This window comes from Bombus vosnesenskii, unplaced genomic scaffold, assembly GCF_011952255.1.
Source record: "Bombus vosnesenskii isolate JDL3184/JDL3185 unplaced genomic scaffold, Bvos_JDL3184-5_v1.1 scf7180000013262, whole genome shotgun sequence".
Classification (NCBI taxonomy): Eukaryota; Metazoa; Arthropoda; class Insecta; order Hymenoptera; family Apidae; genus Bombus; species Bombus vosnesenskii.
The window spans coordinates 3,884,347-3,906,168 of record NW_022882922.1 but is presented as its reverse complement, the minus strand read 5'-3'; the positions used below and the strand labels follow the sequence as shown (position 1 = coordinate 3,906,168).

General features: G+C 46.8%; 1 protein-coding gene across 1 annotated transcript in view; it reads left to right on the top strand.

Annotated features, from left to right (window-relative positions):
* Positions 1–21,822, top strand: part of LOC117234854 (neurogenic locus Notch protein) — a 182,864-nt gene that overhangs the window by 47,885 nt on the left and 113,157 nt on the right. Inside the window, exon 3 of the mRNA XM_033496461.1 lies at positions 21,518–21,789. Coding sequence (XP_033352352.1) covers positions 21,518–21,789 — 272 coding nt within the window. The remainder of the gene's footprint in view (positions 1–21,517; positions 21,790–21,822) is intronic.

Here is a 21,822-nt window from a genome sequence, read left to right as displayed (position 1 = left end):
TCCCGAGAAACGCCGTCGCACATGCTTCTTCTTCGACCTGTGGTCGCAGCGATCGATCGTCTTTTTCCTCGGTCCTTTGTTATTACGACCATCGGTTATTGCCACTGGGATGGAAATCGCGCGCAATACCACAGAAACATAGATCGCGATCGAGCATCCTAACGGAACTTTTCAGAAACGGCCACCTATCTTTCACCAATTTTTCTCTTTTTACAGTTTTTGCATAATCGTGTCCTACCCGTTCGTATTATTCGTAGCAACCTTTACGATTTTTCATGCCGGGTATTTTTGCTCGCAGAGCTTTTATCGTATCTTCGTATATCGTTCGATACGTTTCCATCCCTTGGTTCGTCTAGAGTCTAGAGCCTAGACGCACACAGATATGTAAATCCGCTTCTCTTTCGCGTCACCGCTGTATCGCGAAAACGTCGTTAACCGTTTTAAGAAGGTCGCAGATTTTGCATTTGCTCCGAGATCACGGTTTTTCGCGACATCAGACCGCTTAAATTCGGTGCTTCTAGTTTCTTATCCTTTTTACCTTTTGTCCTTTTATCCTTTTTAAATTTGTTTGCCCGATAGCTTTCTAAATATGTACCGGTTTCTTTATCGAGTCGTTCTTTCCCAGCACGCACGTACGTATGCCGTTATTCTTCTGGAATCGTCGGTTTAATTTAATTTACTTTGTTCTCGTTTGAATCTTAATACTCTTTCTTAATACTTACTCTCGTTTGAATCTTAATACTCTTAATAATCTTAATACTTACTCTTTCGTAAGAAGCGACCGACCTGAAAACGCCCGAGGGACGACAAATTCGACTTGTGAAAACGGATCGACCATCGATCGTCGATCATCGGGCTTACCAGAAAGGAAGGCCGCGACTCGACCGATCGTTAACGATCTCGCGATATGTCGTTAATTGCGAAATTGTTAACACGGTAGCCGACGCGAACCCGTGTTCCGGACTCGTCGCAGCGACCTAATTCCACTTTTCTCTCTTCCTCCATCCGCTACACTCGCGAGAAAATAACTGCTGTACACGCGCCAACCTTCGTGTGGAAAACACGCGAGAATTTGGCGATCTTATTGCGTATCGCTGGACAACGAGGAACGACGATTCTGTCGGTTGTCGCAAGGTTTGGAAGAAAAGTTCCAATGTTCGTCGGTGAACGCGCTCGTGGCGAGGTGGATCGGGAAATTACAAAGGTCGAAAGAGCGACGGGAAGCGACAAACTGGAACATCCTATCGATAGCATGCTTCGAGAAGCAGTGGCGTGCAACTGCACGTTCGGTACGTCGATGAAGGAGAAGTTGCGCAAAAAGTGGAATTCTCTCGAGACGAAGCTAGTAAGTAGCCTTATGTAGGCTGACCGAGGAAGGTACGTGGAAAGCACGGTGCAAGAGTCGTATACTGTGTACCGGCGCGGCGTGCCAGAGCCCGTGGCTGGCAAGCGGCGCTGGCACTTTGCAGCATCGTCGGACCTGTTCTTCCAACTAGCCTTGGGAATACGTTGCGCGAAAAAGCGGATGAAGTAACGAGGTAAAATTACGTCTTGTTATGTCCACGGGATTCCGTAAGGATCCCGCCGATCGATCGAGCTTTTATAATGCACGCAAAAACTTTCGATTCGTAACCTCCGGTGTGGAAGCTCGATCTCCGTTTCTTCGGATAGATTCAGCTGCAGCTACTTACCAGCCAACGTCCATATGCATCCGTGATACTTGCACGAGTATAAAAAGCCGACTATAATTTCATAAACCGTTTCTCGGCCATCGTTTCATTTTTCTCGGATGCTGTAGCCCGAACGAGAAAGATTAAATTACCTTCCGTTTCAGCGATAAGAGTCGAAGGTGGAAGATCTCTATTTACACGCGCGTACGTATTCCTACGTAAAGAACTTCTCTATCAAGATTATAGCCTTTCTCGAGCGTCACGCGAACAGTACTACGTAGTATAGTACGTATACCATGTACGCAATATATGATTTACGACTCCGTATTCGTATTACCGATCGTCCAAACCCTTCGACGATCGATCCTGAACCTACAATGTACACATTCGATCAGCACGAAGGGGAGCGGAGCGAGGTACGGGGACGAACACGCTGGCTAGACTCACAGTCAAAGGCCATGGGGAAGGAAGAGTTACACCCGTGTGTACGTGATTGAACGTGGGTTCGCGATTTACATCGCAATCGGAGTCGTAATCATCGTGAAGCGGCCACGGTGTATACGGCTAAAAGAGAGAGTGTAAAAGGAGCGTGGATCCGTAAAGGATAGACTTTATACGTGGCCACGTACGAGATCGTTAGTAAGGGTGGAACAAGGACTATGCGAACGACGACCTGGACGAAGAGGACGACTACCCACACTACCTACCGTACCTACCGACGATTTAGCGCGCCTTTGCATCTCCGACTTTCCTTCCTCTTCGATCCTACCCTCTCGCTTCCGTTCTTCTCGCATCTCTAATACCCACACGTCCGCGCTTCTTCGTCCTTTCTTTGCCCGTACGCGATTGGCTCGCGCGAACCTCGCAGACGACGACATCTTTTCCGCAACTTTCTTCGCAGTTCGGTATATTATACGTAACCACTTACGCGGCTTCCGTACAATTTCGAAATTTTATCACGCAAGTTTCCCAACGTTGCATCTGTTCCTTGCGATACGAATGCAAATACGAATCGGCGACCTGTCGCCCGATAATCCACCGATCGACGATATTGGCGAATCGGCGAACGACGAGTTGCGTCGATCCTACGCGGTTCCTACGCGGTCAAAGTTGACGTTTTCTTCTCTTTCTACAGCCTAGGAAGGCTATAACAGACAAGACTGTAATATATGCATGTGTATCGATACCGAATGGATTTTATCATCGATACGTGTAACATAAAATGACGGCAAAAGAAAGCGTTATCGTACTTTTGTCGAGAAGCGACGATTCCTCTTCCAGACGTTCAGATACGTTAATCTCCTCGTGAAATTCCCATCTATAACGATTTTTTACGCGTTGACACGTTCAATTAGACCTATTAGAAGCATAGTTACCCCCCGTAACGTTGAAGAGTCAGCGAGCGCGTCGTTTCTCGCACGCCACTTTACGGTTTTACGCCAGCGCAGCGCAGCGCGACGCAGCGCAACGCAGCGCAACGTCTCCGGAGGGGTCGTACGTGTCCGTCCGTAGCCATTATTTTTGCGCTTGTTAGAGCATGAAAGTGCGCCGTGAACGTATGTTTCTGTCAACCGTATCGGCATCGTGCATCACCCGGTCGAAACGCTCGACTCGATAAATCCTTCGATCGTCTTCGAAGAGACGCGTTTTCCCGCGGTATCGCGCCGACGACCACGCGACCCTGCTAATTTTCGCGCATGCCCGAGCCGGAAGCTTCTAAACGAAGGCGATTACGCGGATATTCGCCCACGACGCGAGAACCTGGCATCGCCGCGTATTTTATTCTACGCATGCACCGAACGATCCGGCGAAAGAACCGTTCCAACCATTAAGCAAAGTTCTGCCGCATGCCTGTTTGAATTCCATGAACGTAGAATCCGCTTCGGCCATTAAGAAAGGGGACACGGGTGTCGCTGCGCTACACAAACCACATCTGCGATCCAATCGTGCATTTTTCTCGCTCTAATGACATTAACTAAATTGCAGCAGGCGGCGCGCCGCGGCCAACTACGTCGCGAGCGCTGGTTCTTGCGAGTCGCAGAAATTCTGCGGCTGAATTTCTCCCGGCTCATCGGCGGCATTTATTATTTCCTTTCATTTTTGCTGAATTCCCGCGATTAGTTGTTGCACGAGCACGCGGCCGTTTCTTCCACGGTTTCTCGTCCACGCGAGCCACGGAATTATCTTGATATCTTTATCGGCGTTCTACTCGCGCTCTACTCGCGCCACGCAAATGCGCTCCAAGGTATCAGGCGAAGAACTTTGTTGGAGACGAGTCGCCTTGTTTATTATTTCCTTAGGGTGGCTTCGCGCGATCGACCATGTCCATGATATTTCAGCACTCTCGACGAATATCAGATTCGTCGATAAACAGCGAGAATGTCGTATCGACGATACGCGTTGACGCTTTTAGTTGAGAACCTTGTTGACGGAATATCGACGATATACGTGGGTACATCGATGGATCGAATTACGAGACGGAAAAGGATATTTAAAGAAGAAATAGGTTCGATGGTGGGGACGTGTTTCGATCATTCGCGGAGAGACGCGATCGCGAGATATCACGTCAACGAGAGTTGTAAGTTCTCGTTACGATTAAACAATCGACGCCACGAACTGATCGATTCCCTTATTTCGATTATGATAATAAGGGTAGTTCAATGAAATTTCACAGAATTAACACAACTAAATTAATGTTTATTGCAACAACTTATTAACTAGAAAGATATAAATGGAACAACAAAAAGAAATGTGACTACGTAATGCGCGATGTAAGATATGTGTGGACTGTTTGGCTTCTCGAAACGTTCTGATTCTTTCTGGAAGGCGACCCCCACTACCTTCGGATCACGCCACATTCTTTTACGCCAGATAAAATAACGGCCACGAATCGACGTTTCTGGAGGTCGCCCTGCTTAATGAACTAATCTGCGCTTGCCACTACAATGTTTGTTTTGCCGGGCAGCCGCGACGATCCGTCTGCGACATTATAGTGCCGCGACCGACAGTTAAGAATATGATCTATGGCAAGCCGCATGGCGTAACAGGACGAATCTTCCGAAACGGATAACGCGATGCTATCTGTCATAGCTTTGCGAGTAAACGGACGTGTTCGTTTCTTTTATATAGACGCAAGGATGTTTCTTTAGGAGAAAGTTTTGGGAGAAACGACTCGTTCCGTACCGTACGTTTCCTTTGATTTTATAATTTCGCGGCGCGTATAATTTCGAAGCGCTTCGCGTCTCTGTTACGTCCAAAAGAAATTTATACAGCGCGATAGCTGCGCTAACGCGCACCGTGCAACAGTATAGACGTTAACGTTCGCATCTGCGTTTCGCGATTGCGCAAACTCGTTATCCGTACGAATAAACGTGTAAATATACGCGTGTATCGAGGGACAGTCGATTACGTCTGCACACGCGGATGTATGTCCGTGGGCAGACTGATCCCCGGGACCTTAATGGTCAGACATCCTCGCTGCAAACCAACTACAGGAAGTACTTACCTACTCCGGATCCTAATGTAGCGGAATAGATAACGACGTGATTCGTGCATCTGACTCGGCGGGAATTTCAGGCCGACCGGTAAATGTATCGAATAGATTATCCCCCTGGATAATTAAACGAAAAGGCAGCTGCTGGATAACGGTTACGAATATCGAACTATTCGTTTGCGAGTTACGCGCGATATCTTTCAAACTTTCATTGGCTTTCGGTTGATCGGTAAGAGTAAGACGTTTGGTAAAGTCGGCGATAGCCACGGAATCTTTCAGTCTGCACAGCGTTGCAACGTCGTACCTATTACATAGCTATTTCGTCCGAGATTCGAAATGAATAAAACAACTATTTTACGCTTCCTTTAAGATTCCTAATAAAATTACCGAGAAACGTGTTCAACGTCCGAGCTTCACCGCGTGTTCTCATCTTGGCGCGTTTACACGAATTCACGATGATCACGATCGACGACGGTACGTAATTCGAAATTATCCTCGTGTTCCCGACGGTAATTCCCCGCGCTTAGCGTTTCCCCCTAATCGTTAGAAAACAAACAGAAAGGACATAAAAAGCGACGGCAGACGCGATGCAAGTTGTAGGAAACAAACGACGAAAGAAAGACAGAAGGATGTCAATTTTCCTCGGCAAGTGGATAATCAAAGGGATAAGATCGGGCGTTGTTTCGGTCGGTGGAAGGTAACCGACGATAAGACAGAGACGGACTTGTCCTTAAAATTAAACGACCTCGTAGACACGCCATTTTGATCATCGATCGAGAACAGCTATGGATTCCTACAGTTTAGTTGGAATTTTCATTTTCCTCTCTCGCATCGCCCACCTTTAGACCACCGTTGTTCACCACCGACCACCGTATCGAATCAAACGCGACAACGATAAATTGGAATTTTCTGATCGGCGAATCGCCTATCGGTTCGTACTCGTACATTTTGTCCGCGCGTTATCCCAAAAATTCGTAAGTTCTGAAATTGCTAATTTTGACAAGTACGCTTCTCGGCGGTGATTACTCGTACCCGTACTGGTAGGAGGATTAAAATAGAGGTAACATAGAGGAAACCACAGAGACGAAGCACGATCTAGCTAGCTCGACCAAACCGGCAAGGGAGGATGGGACAAGAAAATATTAACGGGCAAACTCATCGTCAGAGCCATGCCATCCATCTCCTTCTTTTTTCTCCCGACTCTTGTCGTCCCCTCTTTCGTCGTTCTTCGGTTTCGTCGTCTTACGCTTTTAGTAGGAGAAGAAAGACGCTGGCTAATAGGATTCACGGTCCTTTGTTTCCTCGTTCCGCCGCCTTCGTCCTTTTCCATCCCTCTGTACGCTGCATACCAATTTTCGGTTTCTCCTTTTTCCCCACTTTCGACTCCGCCGGTCTTATCGAAACGATCCACCCACCAGTCAGGATTCGCCAGGAACGACAACGCGGACAGCGTCTAGTTCGCGTCCCGTTCGTCCTGCAGAAAATGGCATCTTTCGTTCGCGTCCTCCTCTATCGGCGCGCAACGTTGCCTACGCGCTAACGGAGACACATCTCGTCTCGTGGAATCGTCGTTGGTCGTTTTAGTCCGTCGTTGAAACGACGCCGCCGTTTTGAAACCATCTTAGCCGTCCAATGATCCAGTCCAGAGGAGACGCGTCTTACCTTTACGGACGGAAAAAGGAGTAGCGACGTTTATTCGACGACTGAGCGTGTGCTCGCGCGCCTATATATAAGGGGTGAGCCACGAAGCTCTCGCTACAGCAACGAGTTAAGCTCGTTGACATCGCACTCGTGAGGTCAGCCAACCAGAGTTCGATTCCCACCGATCTTACTTTCGTACTTAGCCACTCGCTTATATTCGACCGACTACGACTCTCTGTCTGGCTATGTCGAGAGTATATCGTATACGTACATACGTACTTACGTACGAGAGACCTACCTTATCGTATTATTATATATTACGTATCGTATATTGTCGTTTCCGTTGCTTGCAAATTCAAACTACGCAATATTTCTCGGCAACGTGCATCTTCGCCGCGATCCTTTACGTTGGATCCGCGTAATTTCCGTTCGTGTACCGTGTTGTTTGCAATTTCATTTTTTACGCGGAGTTTGCGCAAGGGTATTCCGCGTACGGTCGCGTTTTGCGTGTGTGTTGTTTTTTTCGTGCCGGAAAAAAGCGTAGAGTTCGACGACGCTCGTAGAAAAGGTATCTGGGAACGCGGTTCGAAAAGGAGTCCCACCTTGATCCATATCGGTGAGACACAAACGCGCGGCATCCACGGAGGAAGTTTTACAATGGCGTAAACGCGAATAAGCGACCTCACCGCGTAATCTTCTCGCTGCGGTTTCGCGTTGCACGGTATTTTCCGTTAAAGCGTGACCAAAGCCTCTGTGTAACGGATGTTCGTATTCAATTTTCAAATAGAAATCGTCCCTGCAGCGGAAAATTAAGTGGCGTGATGGCAACTGCTTTTTGTCTCTTCGTTCAATCACTTTTCCAAATGGCGCGGAAAAAAGTGACGTCGAGAGAACGGGAGATGGTACAAACGCTTTGTGGCGATCTGATTTTTCCGCAACGAGTAAAGAACGATCCGTTACGGAACGAGCAGAATTGTTTTCTCGCTTTAATATCGCGCAACCGTTAGTCGTCTTCGCTACGTATCGAAGCGTTCGTTTCGTGCCTTTTACTCGAATCTGTTATATTTATATTTTGTTTTTGAACCTACACGTTTTTTTTTTTTTTACTAAATAGCAGATCTACGATTGTTTAAACGCGTTCCTTCGTGTACATCGATGGAGCCGTATTCCCGTTAAAATTCGTAGACAAAGTTTGTTACTTGCAACTTGCCTTCAAATTCATCTTCGTACGAAGACGCAAACCTGTAGCGATATACCACCGTAAATAAAATCTTGGCATCTTTGCGCGTCCTTTTCCTTTCGATAGAAAGGTAACGTAAACGCGTTGGAATACAGTTTAGGAGCAGTCTCGTAAATTAGTTGGGCCACGAAGCGAGAAAAAAAGTCGGCGCGTATTTTCGTCGTTCGTAAAAGAAGAGAGAGAGAGAGAGAAAAAAAAGGGTAAGGTTGGCCGAAAGAACCGAGGGTCGTACACGGTTTGCGTATGAATGGTGTCGAGTCGGAGAAAAAACATGGAAGAGCGAAGAAAAACACTTGGACGACCTGTTTGTCGGGAGACGAAGCTAACTGGTGGTAAAACGGAGTAGACGGAAATGTCATTGCCACGCTTCGACGCGGCGCAGCGGAGTAGACGAGAAGGACTGTTTTTTACGAAAGAAAGAGAAACGGTAGGGTGGAGACGAAAAAGGAAGAACGCAGCGACCACATGGCGCTATGCAAACCCCATCGTCGTAAACTGTCAGCGATACGGCTTGTGTCCTGTTAGCGAAGACGTACCTCGACTCTTCTTCTTCCTCTTTTTCTGCCCCTTCTTGCGTCTTCCCCCTCTGCCTTGTTTTTCTCCACTAGTGGCTTTTTCAAGCGGCGTGGGCGCGGCGTGGGCGCGACGAACCCTTTCGTACGATAAGGAGAAAGACATCTGCCCGCCAAACTCGCATAGTTGATCGAAACGTCGTACTCTCGAACTCGAGCCTAGTCCCCACACGACTCGAACCTGACGTAACGTAAAAGATGAAACGTAGTCGAACGATCTCGATCGGATCGATGTCGAAACGATTTACGCGAAATCGGTGCTACTCTTATTTAAACTTTTGTCCGAGGAGGTATCGTATTCGTATACCCGCTGTGCCAAATCAGCGAAGAACACTCTACCGCGTCGGCATTTCTTGCTCGAATGCCGAAATGCCGAAATGCCGAAATGCCCACACGTGGCCGACAGACGTGGACCGTGTCTCATTGCCAACGAACCAGCTAGATTTCGATCTAATTGGTCTCTCGAAGCCATTTCGGCTACATTTTCGTCCATCGACCCACTTCCACCACTCCCGCCCTCTACGGTTTTTCCATCTTACGATGGAGTTGCGTTATACGCGTTACTTTATTAACTACGTGTCTTACGAATTAAGACGCGTATCGTACGGCTACCGTCGATCGTCTCGAATAACGGTGACGTTCGTACGAGTGTAATCTCGAAGCTTCTCGCGTTCGACACGACCCGACCGACAACCTCGTCCGTGTAATTCTTCGGATTTTCAACCCCCATTCCCGAACATTAACGAAATTACAGCAGCGTGTCGTACGAGTCGGTTTATCGGGTCGCAGGCACCGAACGACCAAGATGAAACGAAAATTAGCGTATCTCTTTCACGGTAAACGAACGAAACGACAAGTCAAAAGCGACGGATAAATCAGAAATGATTCGCCCGAAAAGTTTGTATTGGCTCTTTTAGCTTCGAAAGTTTTAACAGCTGATTTCCAGTTTTGAAACGTTAGACGCGACAAGTGGCGACGAAGCTGCGATTGGTTTCGAAAAGCATCGTTCTGTCTTCGAGTTTAAATCATTGTGTTTGCTTCGAACGCAGATCCTACTACTACTTGTACTGGAAAGCGAGCGAATAACGGATTACGCTTGCTACGATGCAACTTTCTCTCGCTAATTAAACGCCAGTTTAGGGATGTACGGTAGAATTCTATTTACGTTATATCGTACGAGTACATAAACCAGTCGAGAGACAAGCTCGACGAATATTAAGTAAGCAGAGCGCGTATCTCGATTTTCACACGAAATTTTTCTCTCACGTTTATGTTGTTACGTCGAATGGAGTCTGGTCGACCAACTGCGTATCCATTAACAGTCGTAACGCGCTCTCAGAATGTTAAACTTAATGACGTATCATGAGCCCATTAGCTTATCAATGAGCAACCCCTTCGGTATGGGGGAATACGAAAATAAACTGTAGAACTCTGTGAGAATTCACCCACCTTTCTCCGTTCCCTTTTTCCCCAGTGTGCCACATACCTTCTCACACTTAACCGCGTTAAAAGCAGACGGGCTTGCGTTACACATGGCACCAATCGTCGTCGTCGTCGTTGTCGTCGTCGTCGTCGACGACAAGGACCGTAAGGGCAAGTGATAAAACGTATTCCTCGTATTACGCTCGAAGAAACATATGTAAGGCGTTGTGCCTTTAAAAAACGGTCAGAGTTTGTTGTTGAAACAAACAACCATACAATGTCTTACGTCACGTACTTTTTAAGAGAATCTAATTTATGAAAACAAACGATATTTTCTACCTCTACGGAAGCGTTTGCTTAACATAGCATTCGTTTCTTTGAAAATTCGAGTAAACGTAGCGAAAGGTAAATATTAATTTTGAAAGTTGCTCGAACGCTACAGATTTTACTCAGAGTTAGTACGCAAACTGTATCGAGTTTAATCTTTTCATCGTTTCTTATTTCGCGCACCTTTGAAATCTTCTTCGATGGAATACAAAGGATCGACTCGTATCATACATACGCTTTCTTTATTTTCTCTTGGAAAAATCACAGCGCTCGAACTTGGTATTCTTGCCGAGAACGTTCAATCGCTACGAGGCAAAGTGACGAGGTGATGACGCCAGTGCCAGGCACCGATCTAGATCCAACCTAACGCTTTATCTTCCCTTTGCGTTATCTCGGACCGGTATAATATTTGAACAGGTTCCACGCGACATGCTCGCGCGATCCGTCAGTTTTCCAGTTTTGTAAGCACGCTGGCGTGCGTGCAACGTTCTCTCGTTGCAGCTGCGTAAGACACGAGAAACTCCGAGCTCATGGCTGAGCTGCGGTCATCCGCCATGTCACCGCACGTCGCGCGATAAAAAACGTAACACGGCCTGTTTCTCTTTTCTTTTTTCAAAAGAGCGATCCTTTTCTCCGCAACGTTGTTATCGTCGTCAACGTCCACGTCATCGTCAATGTGACATCAATCTCATCTCAACCATGAGATAGCGACCCCGAGCTTTGGACTCCTTTGGACACATCACCACCTTATCGTCATAGCCTACACGGAAGCAATGACACACCTTAGTCCACATCATAGATAAAGGCTTCGACCCCTGGCCTCCGACGCATCATCGGCTACACAGAAGCCATGACACACCTTAGTCCACATCAGAGATAGGATATGGATCCTTCACCTTCGGACACTTTTCCACACCATAACCTACATCTAGCCCCTCAACATCCTAAAACCAAAACGTATATAAACCGAGACTTCACCCAGCTCGGGCAGTTTCTGTTCCTCTTCTAGTTGTCTCATACAACCCCTATTCTCCGGTTCGGTGTTATTTTGTAAGTGTTAACATTTATAATAAAGTTTTATAAAGGAAAATTAGTAGTCGAGTTACGACTCAGCCTTCTTACTACCACCCAAGTACCAACTTTACGTGACATCAACGTCGTCGAGGCCGCGTTTACGATCGACGACCGCACGGGCCAGAGAACGAGGGTTGCGTTTCAAAAACCGCAGAGAGAACACCGACGCGTTGCATCGCGTCGTTCCACGCTCATGGGAACACGTTTCGTTCTTTCTTTCCTTCTGTTTGGATTCCATTCGATCCACGAGACCCTCGCAAAAATGCTGCGGTAATCCCTAGTTGCCATCTTGTCGAAGATATTCTGAGAAAAGACGCATTTCTCTCTCTCTTTTTCTCTCTCTCTCTCTCGCGCGCGCTGCTTTGCTTCTTTTCGATAAACAAACCTTACGGTCAGTTGGTCGGGTACGTACATGTATCGACTATCTCGCAGTGTTGATCTGGTAATTTCATCGCTCGCCGATGTTTTCGGAAAGCTGATTTATCGATAAATTAATAAAACAAAGCGGTTGCCAGATGGTAGGTGCTAATCAGCGGTTAACCAATAATCATCGGCGTTTTAGGTAATTGGATATTCGGGCAAACAAGGGTTTTTCTGGCGTATTTACGAAGCACGACCTTCCCCGTAGAAAATAAGCAGCTCCCGAACCCGCAGTCACATTACCCACGTGGGAAGCTTCGCTTACTCTCTGTTACCGCTTTCTCATTCATAGCGTTGAAGCACTACCTCATCCGTGTATCTTGATCGTCCTTGCTTCGAACGTAGAATGGTCATCGATCCTGTCAAAGAAATCGGACGCCTGTTCTTTTGTTCTCTGTCGCGTGTTGAATCGATCGTAAAGAGACACGTGGTTGCAACACTCGAGCATCCGCTTGTTACCTGCTTACGATAATCGTCCGCTTTGATTTTTTAAAGGTCCGTGCTTTTAAGCCTTGGTCGTTACATTCTTTCCATGTTCCTACAAAATAATTGAAATTTATACGTTTCTTACGATCGTTGTCTCGTCTTTGAAACTAACGCGATAAATTAACCTTCTTACAAACGATTCGGCGTATTCGAAACTGTCGATTGGAAATTTCTTTTCTAATAGATCGTGAAAAAATAATTTAGTTCGACGGAATGATCGAACGCCGGTAGTAGGTGAGTATCATATTTCTGTTTTTAAAGATCGATGCGTCAAACGGATACGAGGAAACGCTGTTTCCGTTTCGTTCTCAACGCATCGTTCGCAATTTACGACACGTTGCGTAAGAAATCCCAAGACCAATTGCAAAAGCACGCGTATCGCGAAAGGAGAAAGGGTGTACGAGTGGTTGGGATTTAATTAACACGCAGTGTGGCGATTGCTCAATCGAGAAGTATGCCTGGGTTGCTGAGCTCAGTCCCTACACACGTTGGTCAACGAGCAGTCACGATCGAATCGCGACATCTTTCGATTCCCTCGGATTCTTATCTCGTTGCTTAATTGATCGCGTCCGTTGACCCTTAATTATTCGACGATCCGCCTCGGATGACCCTCGATCCGCAGCCAGCCCTTCTCTCTTTTCCTTGCACAGCCGATTCCGGCTATCTCTTTGCCTCCTACACCTTGCCACGCTAGGAGAAACGGCTACGTTCTCTGTCGGTGACGCTGCCGGTCTTAATGGATGCTAATTCGACGACCGTATTGCGGTGCCGTTTCTTAATTAGCGGTCCTCACGAGCGCCGACTGCGATCAGTGTCCCGAGCTAATTACACGCTTCTAGATCTTTCAGTTGCTCCCATCGGTTGCGCTGTTCGCCTCCTGGCTTTTTCCAGCTAAAGTTACGACGTTTTCTGGTCGCTACGGCGTTTCCAGAGTACATTGGTTCGGCCGATGATAGGGTCCGGCCAGCATCGAGGAGAAAAGAGTTTTTGAGGGGCCGAAGAAGCCTCACGGAGGGGGAGAAGAGAGAGAGAGAGAGAGAGAGAGTCGGTCCATTAACATTCGGCGCGGCAAATTACAAGCCGAGACACTAATGGACCCAGCACGGGCGGTCCTCCGTCCATTGATGGTGGGTGGTGATGGTGATGGCGATGGCGATGCTGATGCTGATGCTGATGCTGATGCTGATGTTGATGGTAACGGCGTTGTGTGGTGCAGCGGTGGCTGGTGGCGGTGGTGGCGATGGTGGCGATAGTGGTAGTGCCGGTGTTGCTGCTGGTGCTGGTACTGGCAGTTACGACGCCGATGTAGGTGTTTACCTGGGACGTCTTCCTTCCTTTCTTCTCCTCTCCGTCATTTTGCGGGACCAAGTCGAAGACGAGTTTTCGCGACACCGCAGTCTTCTTCGAAAACGCCGGCGATAGAATCCGCCCACGACATAGGTCGGTCTTGGTTTTTTCAAGCTTCTTCTCTCCTTTAAATGGAACCCGTTATATCCCGTGATCGATATATCGTATCGTAAGCGGTTAGTTGGCGTCGTTTCGCCGAAACGGCCGGAGCTCTCGCGTGGTCCAATGCGGACACGGAGCGCGATTGGCCGTATTGTTCGCGGTGGCTGGAAAAACTGGTGGTGCGGTGCGCAGTCGCGCAGTCACTGGCGTAAAAAGCATCGATATCGGGAGCGAACGAGCGGTTAATGCGAGCGACCAAGCGTGTTGCTGGCCCAAGAGCCAGCGTCGCGTCGCGTCGCGTCGCGTCCCGTCCCGTCCCGTCTCGTCTCGTCGTTCCATCGCGTTCCTTTCCTCTTTCGCTTCCCTTCGTGATCTCAGCTTCTTGCGCATCTGCTTTTTACTTCGCTCCTTCGAGTAATTCGAGCTCGTGCCAAAAGAAGTCGGGGAATTTGCCGCGGCCGAATGCGCTCGAATTTGATGGTTCCGCTCCCAAATCCGGCCATCTCGCTGACTCTCGCTCGCCAGAAACGTCGTTACCTTTATTTGTTCTCCACCGTTTCTTATTAACCTCCTTCCTGGTCACGTTCTCTTTACCTTTCCCCGTTCGCGGATCTCGCCGCGTCTTTTTTCCCCTTTTCTCTCGGTACGAGACATCGTCGTGAACAGTAGTAGTAGTAGTAGTCCCTCTGCGCGACAAAAATTCATTTGCCCGTGACGGCCGATATATCCGAGTAGATTGAACGACGCGCTGTGACATTGCACCTTCGAGCTACAGTTTCACCTAACATCTCACAGAGATAGCGCGATAATGTCGATCTTTTTTACGAAGCACCGTTTCGCGAAAGTCAGAAAATCGTCGCGATTTTCGGAATTCTGGTAAAATCCTCGTTTTGCTCGTGCTTGGTTTTCCGTTCGTCCGCGACTGCGTTGCGATCGCGGACCGGACTAAAACGCGAAACAACTGGAAGCGACGAAGCGATTTCGAATAGACGTCTCTTCGGTCGAGCACCGAATAACCGAGCATATCGAATAACGAATGTTGGTGATTCGTTGTGGTTTATTCCAGATAAAGTGTATCGGCTCGAGGGGAGAAATTGACCGTCGTTTGCTGAGGAAAAAACTTTTTGCTTCCATGCTTTGCACGAATCGTCTTCTACCTCGTTTCGCTTTTAAAACCGACTCTTGGCCCTTTTCCGTAGCAAGTTTCAAATTTAAATCGTAACGGTGGCGTCTGTCGCTGAATCGTCTCGGAGAAATTTCCATGTTTTCTGACCAATTAAGCGTCGCGTCGATCGATCGGCGGATTCGTTCGTGACGCGCTGTGCCAAGCCCAATTTCAGATGCCCGTTTAGATAATGTCGCGCGTGTAGAGAAAAACCGCGAGCCCATTCGTCATGTCCCGACGCGACCAAAGAAAGAAAAATCAACGGTAGGGACAGTGGAGTAAAAGGGTGGGGCGCTGTTGGATTTACGAGGCAATTTTCGGCAAGCGATCCGTTAATTTGCGGACGATACGTGGCGATAAATTCACGGAAATCGCGGTTATCGATCTTTCTTATGGGACAGCGGTCACGGAGAGAACGAAAGCCGGCACGAGATCAACGGATCTCGTTAATTAATAACCCACGCGTCTTATTAATTGACCGCGAACCGACGTAACTCCCACATCTGCGGATACTCGACGAATTCTTTTCGCCGAAGCGAAGCGAAGGAAGAAGATGTATCGAGTTCGTATTTAGGAAAAACGTTGTTACGTATTAATGACAAATTGAAATTTACAACATAGAGTCGACAACTCGATATACGCAACGCGCGTTTGTTCGCGTTAATGAAAGTTTAATTTATCGTGTGAATAGGAGGCGAGAACTAGGAAGAGAGCACGGAAATTGACATGGAACCAGCGCGGAGTTTACACTCCCACGTAGCGGGATACATGATTCATCGGCATCCTCTTAATTGTCTTATTTGGTCGAGCGAAAGTAAGCAAAAATTCCACCGTAGTCTGCTAAATCGACCAACGAACGGAATTACGCGCCACGTGCGTTCGATCGTCGATCGATCGCTTTCCACCTGGGCGTGTCTATCCTTCGTGTTTGCTCGAAATTCCTTGTTTGCCCAGAAGATTTTCGGGCCTCGTATTTTACCGCCCATTTAGAACCATTATCTACGAGACATCATAACGCGTTACGCGCGAAAGATAGGTTCCTTGTTTGACTTATTAGTTAACGCGTCCTTCTATAACATACCACCTACTGTTACTTGTTCGCGGAACATGTTAATTCTCGACCATTGTGATCGATAGTTTGCGATTGGGGATTATACGATTGGCAAACAAATCGTACGATCGGATAGTAATTTTGAGAATAGTATCGCCCTGTTTTATCGTTCGTTTGTTTATAAATTCGATATAATATCGAAGTTGTTGCGAAGAATACGTAATTTCAAATGAATATCTACGCGTGTCTCTTCCAGCGGTTGAAACGGAATATAACGAGGCGTAAAAAGAGTTTTCCAACGATCGTCGACGCTAATTCCGTCTAATTTATCAGACTTCGAGCTGTCAGTCCGGTAACCGACGATCGAAATCGCACCAGCTCCCTTTGATTTCTACGACATTCGCGCGTAATATAAAAACAGAAAAGCATCGATGACTTTCTAATTTTCCATCGTTCGCGAACATATCGCCGAGTTTCGCGTGGAATCCGGATACAGTGCGTAGCTACCGTTGTAACTATGTGTAGCGCCGTTGCGGATCCTGAATACAACGTCGTGAATTGTTCGTTGTATCGTGAGAATGAACGATCCGATCGATTCGATAGTAGATGCGTATTGTAAAAACGTTTCTCGTGGGATTTTTTATAAATCCTGAAAAGTATAAATTATAAAGCGTGGCTCCTACGAGCTTATCGCCGGTCGTGAATCCCTTATTGTTAGAAGCGACGTTAGGATCGACTACGACGAAAGGATCGACGGAAGATTGGATCGTGATCCTCGTAACCGAGAGTTTCGTTTAGTTTCGCCCAACTCTTTACAGCGTGGAATTTAGAATTTCAGAATCGGTAGGAAATCAGCGTCTTCTTCTTGCCGTGAAAGATTTTACATTGTTCCACGTTTATTCCAATTCCTCGCTTCTTCTCACCTAGCGTTTCGCAATTTTTTCAACTCAAAGTATACGACGTAGCAGACAAGAAGAACGCGTAACTGCTAATTGCCAAAGTTCTAACAATCTGATAGCACTTTGCGGTATATGTAACTCGTCGATGTGTACTAGATTCGAAACTAATATCCGTGTGCGGATCTTAAACTTTGCGGAAACAAAACTCTGCCAATATATGCATCGATCCAACGAACGAGGAAACGAACAGGTGCTTTACATCCTACAAAAATCATCTCTCGCAAAATTATCGTGGCGGAGTACTGCACTTTTTCCCGCGAATCAAAGTTTCTTGCAGCCTGTATATCTCCACTTGCCTGCTATTTTCGCGCAAACGTCGCGCACAGCGCAATCGATCTGGCATCGACGGCTATTCGTCGTGCTCCCGCCATAATTCTCTGTTCCCGGTTGTTGGTCGCAGCAGAGACAGCGACATATCGGTTCAAGACATTCCGGTCGTGTGTATACAATTTACGGTTCACAGTTTCCAGTTTCCAGTTTCCAGTTTCCAGTTTCCAGTTTACAGTTTACAGTTTACAGTTTACAGTTTACAGTTTACAGTTTACAGTTTACAGTTTACAGTTTACAGTTTACAGTTTACAGTTTACAGTTTACAGTTTACAGTTTACAGTTTACAGTTTACAGTTTACGGAGCGATCTCAAGCCCTGGATGGTGATTCTGCAGCAAATACAAGTCGTCCTTCCGTTCTTCCATCTGCGAGATTTTCTTGCTCGTGGACGCGTACGATCGATCCTTATGGGCCGAACCGCGATCTCGCCACATATAGAAACCCGAACGAAGAAAGGGGAATCCGGGAGAAACGCTTCGAGCACGAAGAACACCTGGGTACGCGGTCCTTTACGGTTTCGATTAATTCCACTCCGCGGTTTTCTTTTTCGTTCGCTCTTCTTCTTTTCCTTCCTCTTACCGAGAAATAAAAGAAATCGCCAGCGAGTGATTAAACATTTGCAGTCGAGAGGAAAGAAACGCTTTGGTATTTGATAAAAGCGAACGTTTCCAGAGCGGACAGCTCGATGATTACGTGGTTGGGCAAAAATCTCGATCGTCCGTCTTCGAGCAACTAATTTTCGGTATTCGCGAAAATTTCTGCTTTCGATTTCCGATAAAATACCTGGGATCCTTTTCATTTTCCAATGGTAGGCTGTTTCTTACGTAATGACGAATATTAAAAAAGCTAAGAATTAAAGCTAAGAATTATTTTTGCAGTTTCGTATAACGTTTGGCTCGAATCTTTTCTCTTACGCCGTAAATCACATTATAGTTTCGTAAATTTTTAAATCTTCTACGATCGCGAAAGATCGGTGCGAAAGCACGAAATAGATTCTTTCCCATTTGAAATCTCGTTAATTCCTTCTTATATTTTTATAGGCACGCGTTTACGATCTTTAAACGACGCTTGGCGTTTATACTTTTCGATTAACCGATCATCTATCCAACCAGAGATTCGATTTCGCTCCATCGATTTCAGTCGATTAAGCCGAAAAGCTTCGTAAATTGGCTATCGTAATTGAATCTTGCAAGTTATTGAATTGCAAGTTATTCGCTCACGTCACGATAGAGAAACGTCACAATTTTCAACTACGAGTCCGATTATCGCGCCGATAATACGAACTTCAACGAGTGTACGCGTTTATGCCTCGTAGATTGCGATTGATACGCGTTATGCGCACGCACGTCGAGCGAAATAAATCTTGTTGGGTGTCGTGAAGCTGCCTGGATACATCCACGTTGCCCATTATAATTATCAGAGAGAATGGTCAACCATAAAGTGGCTTCGTTTTATCTTCTCTCGAACAACGTTGCTCCCTCCGAGAAGCACAAAGCAGAATGACGATACTACTGGACTGGACGGAACTTTACTGCCCGTCGAGTGCCTGATTGATACATGCTGCGCGCACACACCATTCTTTGATGCAATCATATTCGCCTGTAGATGTAGATATAGATGTAGATGTAGATGTAGATGTAGATACACGTAAATACACGCGAGCAGTACAGTAGCGTACTTGTTCGACTAGCGACACGTTGTTAATCCCACGTTTCCAGAGTTATTCGTAAAACGTAACGACAATTTGTCAGAGATAAAACGGTATCGTCCCGTGTCGGAGGAAGTTGAAACGTTTGCTGGTTCGAAACAAGGTTCGGCTAAAAATGAGACAAAAGTAAATAAATATTTCGACGATATCGTCTTGTCTATGGAATGCCTTTGGATCGCAAGCGACAGGGAACGCGCATTTTCGCTAAATCATAGGACGCGTGCGTCCCACATTCGTTAATAAAGTACACGATAGCGTAATTACAGCGTACTTGACACGATATCGTAGCTAGACGGCTGCGATCGTACCGGTTAGATCAGCAGAGTACATAATATAAAGTAAACATTCTACTTTACACCGTGTTACGTGAAAGATTATTTTATCGCTCCGATACATCTTGTTTAGTAATTTCACGATTTTATGAAAAAATATTCGCTCGAGTTTGAATGAATGAAGAGTTTGAAGAATGGTCGTATCCGTGAGAAGAACGCGATACGACGTAGATGGTTCGAATTTCGAGGATTTGGCGGTACGTTTTAACGTTAAATGCACGCTTTTTGCAAAGAACGGTTAAACGCGAGACGAAGAAAGTACAGCGAAAAGAATCGATAAGATTGGTCGGGATAGATTCGATGGAATATAATAAGAAACGAGAAATCGGTCGTTTCGAAGCGCGTTACAACTGCGTGCTGAACCAGGCAATCTCTCGTTTACCGATCTAGAAAACGTAAAAACGAAAAGTTGCACGAGCAACTCGATTCTTTCTAAAATAACGTGTCCCTTAGGATGTAGACGACGATACGTATATGCGATACATATACGTATACGAGGTTTTTCTAGTCGGTGGTGGGTACCGCGTTCGGTTCGTTACGTTCCTGGCTAGCTTAGAAGGGAATATTCACAGACAGAAGTCGATAAATCCAAGCGATGATGCTCAACGTGGCCTGCTGCTGGCTGGACCGGACCGGTAGTCGAGAAGAAACTCGCTGCCGGCGAATAATGGCCGTGGAATCGTCGCTTCCGTTTATAGAGATACCGGCTGCGGCCTTCTAAGCGCTCGCATACGCGATATCCTCGATGCAAGAAGTCGGCGGAGAAGTTGCGCGTGAACCAACTTGCAACCAGCTGCGCTCTCGACAACGGCCACTCGTTTTACGGAGAGTTCCGGTGGTCGACGTAAATAAGATCGGCAACGGTGCCGGATAAAAGTCGAATTTTCCAAAGTAATAAGAATCGAATCGAAGAAAGAAGTAATCGAATCGACCAAGCGTCGACAAATGTAATTTTACCTTAATGTCGTTCGCGTTTGTAAATCGCGATAAAGTTGCGAATTGGCGATACGGCCGTTTCGTTATATTACGATATAACGTTATATCGTTCTAAGCGTAGAATGCGAAGAACGAGGTTGACGCGTCAAATCCGCGTGGATAACGATATGCGATCGACCTAAGCCGGATACGTTTTATCTCGTTTGAATAACTCGAATAACGTACGACTTATCTGTGAGATCGAATACGAATTCCATGCCACGCGAAGCAAAGAAACTGCGATTCCGTCACATTCTACCACAGTCGAGGTGAGCGAGTCGTTCTACTCGGTAACGACTCGCTCCAATTTGTCGAGTGTCCTTAGAAAATACCGAGGGAATATTCGATTCGATCGAACCGGTCGGACGAACGCGCGCTCGATTCATCGGAGAAAAATTCTTCCGATCGCGCAACGACCAAAGGAGGCGCTAGTTACCCTTAAGGGGACTCGTTTCTCGGTTCTTCCTATCGACGGTTTCTCGCGAAACCGAGTCTGATCCATCAGGGAGCACGATGCGAGTTCTCGAACCAACGATCGTTGCGAACCGGTAGAAAGAAAGGCGTTTCTTTATAAAGGCGTTTATTCTCTGCCGGACGCTGCGCCGTTTCGACTTTACCTTTCCGGATCGCGTCGCAGCCAACGACCCTCGTGGAAAGCTCGCCAAACGTTTTGCGGTTTCTTTCGGGTTATCCTGGCGAGATTTCACAGTTGGCTTCCCGCCGACGGAAGCGAACGATTACGCGAAATAATAAAGGAAAGGTTTAATTAGGGGCTGCGAAGAAAGAAACGGAATGCGTGCAGTTACGGTTCGCCAAGATGAAAGCGTTTCCGCGAATAGACCCGATTTTTACGACAGTTTCGGCAGAGCGCGCGAGCGTGGGCGCCGAGATACAACCTTAAATTCATCGTTGGCAAACTGCCGCGAAGGATCGGGCTCTTCCGTTTTCCAAACCTTTCGTGGAAACTTTCATCGCTCTTACATCTTCCGTTCTTATTGCTTAGTCGGAGCAATTCTCCTTTTCTCTTCTTTTCTTCTTCGCCCTTCGTCTCCAGTTCGACGCCTTCGAGCAAAAGATTCGTCCTTCTTTCGTCGTAGATCGTTCGTTCCAAAAATAATAATTCTTATCGATTTACCGACCAACAACAAAATCTCCACGTCTATGTCCAACTTTGCTAATGCATATTGTTTTTACGCTGTTACAGATGCACGTCGAAATACGTGGGAGAATACTGTCAACATCTGAACCCGTGCCACACGGGACCACGCTGTCAGAACGGTGGTTCGTGCAGGGTGAAGGAAAGTAGCGGGGGTGGTACGCCTTCGTTTACCTGTTCCTGTCCTGTCGGATTTACCGCGAGCCTGTGCGAGATACCCATCGAGAACGCGTGCGACTCGTCTCCGTGTTTGAACGGTGCCACTTGCAATCTGAAATCGCTCCGCGAATACGTTTGCACCTGTGCCACTGGATACACCGGTAAGGATCTCTCAGTAATTTCATTCTCTAAAT